Source organism: Vespa velutina, chromosome 2 (genome assembly GCF_912470025.1).
Source record: "Vespa velutina chromosome 2, iVesVel2.1, whole genome shotgun sequence".
Classification (NCBI taxonomy): Eukaryota; Metazoa; Arthropoda; class Insecta; order Hymenoptera; family Vespidae; genus Vespa; species Vespa velutina.
The window spans coordinates 17,809,019-17,814,018 of record NC_062189.1 but is presented as its reverse complement, the minus strand read 5'-3'; the positions used below and the strand labels follow the sequence as shown (position 1 = coordinate 17,814,018).

Sequence of the window (5,000 nt, the reverse complement as noted above, 5' to 3'; positions counted from 1 at the left end):
TCTTTGAAGTTAAACATTTTTTTTTTTAATTAATCCACCAACGAAATTGGGATTATTGGATTTTGAAAGAAATTTAATTTTTTTTGCTCTCTTTCTTTTTTCATTTTGATATTTTCCTTTTTGATTTTTCGTTCTTCTTTTTTCTTTCTTTCTTTTTTTCTTTTTTTTTTTTTTTCTTGTTTGCTTGCTTTTTTTCCCCCTATCCCCTTTTTTAATCCGCCCGAATAAATTTGACGAAAGAATTCTCACCTGCGAAGAAGACTCTTGGTTGAGGCGACGGTGTGCCCGGGGGATAATTGGGAGGCGCTGGTGGTGCTACCGGTGCCGCAAGGAGATCGTAATCACTTCCGGAGCTGCCGACTGCAACGAAACTGTAGGAGCCACGGGCCCAAGGATCTGCACGCCATCTTGTAACGACACTCTCTCGGGGCTGTGGGACTACTTGATTGCCAAAGATCGTCTGTGGGAATACAAGCGACGTTCGTGCTAATCGAATAACAGAATTTCTTTTCTTTCTTTCTTTCTTTCTTTCTTTTTCTTTTTGGTTTTTTTCCCCCCCTAGCCTGTCTTTCTTACTTTTTTTTTTCTTTTCTTTTATTTTAAACACAGAAAGAGAGAGAGAGAGAGAGAGAGAGAGAGAACTCTTGTAAAAGTTCACCCACCTTGAGGACCGAGATACAGCGACCAATGATAACGTCGTCGCTGACATTCTCCATTACGCAGGCTGCCTCTCCAGCGACGAGGGCCAACAGGACCGGCGCTTTGTACAGGTTCCAGAACAGGAAGAGTTCTCCTCTCGAGGCGGTTGTACTACCCACGTGCCCGAACAAGTTCGCCGTTGGATCCCAAAAGATTCGTTCGAAGCATAATACTACCTGAAATGTTTGCATTCGTTTTTTTGAGAATTATTGTAAATGAGTACGTGCTATTTGCGCTCGTCTAAGTTCTTAATAATAATACAACATAAAAAGATGGTAGGAGAAAATGAAAGAATAAAGAGATGTGAAAAACGGAAAAAAAAAGAAAAACAAAAAAAAAAGAAGAAACAAATAAAATGAAAGAATATAGAAAATATAAAGTTAAGAAGATTTTCCAAGAGAGGCATATCCTTTTTCTGACTGTTTTAAAATATATTTTCAAACGAATTTGTCGTCTCATAAATACGTTAGTACTCTTTAGAATTGACTTAGCCTATAAGATCTTACCTTATTTAAATTGCCAAAGCCAAGCCTCTGGATGGCTTGAGACTTCCAATCCGGAAGCGGAGGGTTGAAAGCAACCGCGGAGGGTGGAGCGGAAGCCTTAAGAACACCGAGTGGCAGCGTAACCAAAACAGCGTCGGCTTTATAGACGGTATGATTTGTGTGGAGGCTGCGAGAGGGTGCGGCCCATACTTCTACGCCATTTACTCCGTACCGAACGGCCCTTGCAGCTGTGTTCAATCGAATATCGAGTCCTTCTGAGAGAGCAACAGGTACGCAGGAATATCCGTTGCGAACTGGAAGAATAAGAAGAAGAAAAAGGACGAATAATAAGAAAGAAAGAAAAAGAAAAAAAAAGAAAGAAAGAAAAAAAGAAGAAGAAGAAAGAAGAGAGAAAAAGGAAAAAGAAGAAAAAAAAAACAAAAAGAAAAGAACGTTGAATATAAACGTATCAGAGAAAATAATAGAGTTAGCATCGGTATAGCTAATATTCAAAGTTAATCGGTCGATAAATATATGGAAATCAGAATCGATGTTTAGGCTTGAATTGGCCATTGAGATATACGTGTTTCGATAAAAATTCTTATGCATTTATGTACGGGGTTTTTTTTTTTTTTTTTTTTTTTTTTGAAAGGGCGAGGTGAAAGAAAGAGGGGAAAAAAGATAGAGCAAAAAAAGAAAAAGAAAAAAGAATAAAAAAAAAGAAAGAAAGAAAAAAAGAAAATTCCTTTCTCTCGATTATACTTTCAAAATATTGAATTCCGTGTGATGAAATTTACAATATCAAAACGTGTTAACAAAATACACTGGTGTATCGTGCGATATGGTTTTTATAAACGGAGAAGGGAATAAGTGGAGGAGGGGAGAAAAAAAGCAAAAAAAAAAAAAAAGGGAAGAAAAAAAGATGATAAAACGAACGATACTTATGACTCGATCTATGCCACGTGTCAACCCACGTGTTAGTCACGCTTAATTATTCTAGAGACATCAAGGTGAGACGACACGCGAAATTTTGAACGTAACGCGAAGAGGAGATCCCCGAATTTCGGGCGAGGAAACGAGACAGCAGACGAGCTCCCTTTAAAAGCACAACTTGTGCAAGAGCAAGAGAGAGAGAGAGAGAGAGAGAGAGAGAAACATAGGGAGAGATAGTGAGTCTCGAGAATGAGCGAGAGACATAAATTTGGGGCGGTCGCCCGGCGCCATGTAGAACGAAGCACAGCAAGTCGTTCTGGAACTGCTACGCTGATGTTGGACGCATCATCGTCATTATCGCTTAAACGGATATTTCGCCGGTTGGCACGCTTAAATCAGAATATATATTCCTCGCTCGCACGAATGGCTTTTGAAAGTGTGAGGAGGATACTCGACGATGTGCCACGGTGAAGATGGCGATGCAGTCCTAATAATGATACACGGACGTCTCCACTTAGGCCGTTTAATTATGTTGATGGCTGAGCAGCACAGTTCCCGTGCTAACAGCCACCGTTCTCTCTTACTCTCTCTCTCTCTCTCTCTTTCTTTCTCTCTCTCTCTCTCTCTCTCTCCCTCTCTATCTCATCTACCATTGCTACCAGTGCTCCCGTTTCGGCAGCCGCTACCAACACAATCTCCATCTCTCCATTCCAGAAATATAAATTTACACTCGGGCGTGATATAAATTAGCGTGTTTCGAGTTCGAGCTGAAACGCATTATCAAAATGTTCCAACGAACCGGAAAGCACTCGTGCGAGAGGAGAAATGACTGCATGGAGAATACAAAGATGGACGCAAAATATTTCTCCCTCGTAGTTTCAATTTATCATATTCTCTTTCCCCTTTCTTCCTCTCTCTCTTTCTCTCTCTCTCTCTCTCTCTCTCTCTCTCTCTCTCTCTCTCTCTCTCTCTCGCTCGCTCGCTCGCTCGTTCTTTTTTATTTCATCTCCATTATAGTTCCTACCGGGTATCGTCGAATAATTTCAAAGCGAAACGATATGAATTTGTTATTATTTCAACTACGGCTCATCCTCTTACTCTTTTCCCCTTTCACCGTCGTTACCGTTACTTTGATTCGGCTAAATTTTGGTTTGTTACGTCGTCGATTATCGCAAACCCCCTTTTGTAATAAGCGAGAGAATATTCAACAGTCGAGCGAGAGAATAATCCGAAACCACCAGAATTATGGTAAGCCCGGGGTACTTTTCCTCCTCTACCTACATCTCTTCCTCCTCTTACTCCTCATCCTCCTTCTCATCTTCCTTCTCCTCCTCCTCCTCCCTACGGATAACTACGGGAATGGGGAATTAAGCCCTTGGCAATGAGGCGGCTCTGAGTCGACCGAAATCGTTGATAGAGAAGAGCCTGCACCATTCTCTTTCTCTGTCTGTTATCCATTTACTGTCAAATCGTTGATTGCCAAGCTCTTGAAATAAAATGACAATTAAAAGAATTCCCATTGTCGTTCTTATTATCCAATTAGTTTCGATTAGGCAACGTAAATACAAAAAAAAGAAAAAAAAAATAGAGAGATAGGGAAAAAGGATGAAAAAAAAAAAAACAACAACAACAACAAAAGAAAAAAGAGAAAAAGATGTCGAAGAGAGGAAGGAAAATAGGAAAGAAATTTCCTCGATGCTTAGTTTATATACTTTGAAAATAATACCGTATCGTATCGACAAAAGTAATAAAAGAAAAAAAAAAAAAAAAAAAAAGGAAGGGGGTTGGTAGTCAATCTAATAGGATGATACAAGGAGAAGAGAGTCAGCGGAAAGAGGAAACAAATATTTGAAAAGCTTACTGGGTGACATGAAACTGCTTGCCGTTTGACAAGGAGAGGAGAGAGAAGACGAGAGGAGGGAGAAAAATGTGAAAGAAAAAGATAGGGATGAAAAAAAAGAAAGGAAGAAAGAAAGCAAGGAAGGAAGAAAGGAAGGAAGGAAGGAGAAAGGATAAGAGGACGAATCGCACTGGACTCGAAGACGAAAAGTTAAAAGGGAAGAAGCATGTGAGAGAGAGAGAGAGAGAGAGAGAGAGAGAGAGAGAGAGAGAGAGGAGGAGAGAGACAGATGATCTCTTTTTACGGAGACACTTTAGCTGTGTTCTATCTTGTGCATCGCACCATGAAAAAGTAATACCACACACATATACACATACACGCACACACGCACACACACACACACACACATATATATATATATTTATATATATTTATATACATATGTATCCATAAGGAAAAACGTACGTAATACGCGAGTGAATCAACGACAGTGGCAACCACCGACAACGGTAGTGGTAGAGTACCACCCTCTCACGACCGCCACCGCCTCTTCCTTGTCTTTCGTTTGATCTCCACTCGCAGTATTTTTTGACGGTCGAGTCGAACAATTTGTATGCCGCGGTGGTTTTCAATTTACATTTAAATTGGTTGCTTATGGCGTTCTGTCGTCTCGACGGGAGTCGGTGAGGGTGAGAGTGAGGGTGAAGAGGGAAAGAGAGAGGGAGAGAGAGAGAAAGAGAGGGAGTTAGCCGATGGACCATGCTGCCGCCACCACCACCACCACCACCACCATCACCACCACCGCTGCCGCTGACGGTGCTGCTAGTGATGGCAATGGCGATGATGGTGATGGTGATGGTGATGGTAGTAAAGGTAGTGGTACTGGCGATGGTGATGCTAGTGGGGCTCAAAGAAGAAGGGCCGGCAAGTTGTCCCTCCGAACAGTCGAAAGCTGCTACGTGAATGGCAAAACTGTTTTCTTTCGTCTGTGCGAGGAACCGCTGGGCCCGATTACGAATGACTACAGCCTTGCTTCCTTTGCT

The 5,000-nt window shown here is 41.3% G+C and overlaps 1 protein-coding gene and 1 long non-coding RNA gene across 6 annotated transcripts in view; one reads left to right on the top strand and one right to left on the bottom strand.

Moving 5' to 3' along the window:
• LOC124946951 overlaps positions 1-4,709 on the top strand; it is a 17,446-nt gene extending 12,737 nt beyond the window's left edge. For all 4 annotated transcript variants that reach the window (XR_007100249.1, XR_007100248.1, XR_007100247.1 and 1 more), the window contains 2 exons: positions 241-479; positions 610-4,709. This is a non-coding gene — a long non-coding RNA (uncharacterized LOC124946951). The remainder of the gene's footprint in view (positions 1-240; positions 480-609) is intronic.
• LOC124946949 (lysine-specific histone demethylase 1A) overlaps positions 1-5,000 on the bottom strand; it is a 131,652-nt gene that overhangs the window by 1,872 nt on the left and 124,780 nt on the right. For both annotated transcript variants that reach the window (XM_047488419.1, XM_047488418.1), the window contains 3 exons: positions 1,206-1,498; positions 663-875; positions 250-460 (listed from right to left, as the gene is read on the bottom strand). In XM_047488419.1, the coding sequence (XP_047344375.1) occupies positions 250-460; positions 663-875; positions 1,206-1,498 (717 nt within the window). The remainder of the gene's footprint in view (positions 1-249; positions 461-662; positions 876-1,205; positions 1,499-5,000) is intronic.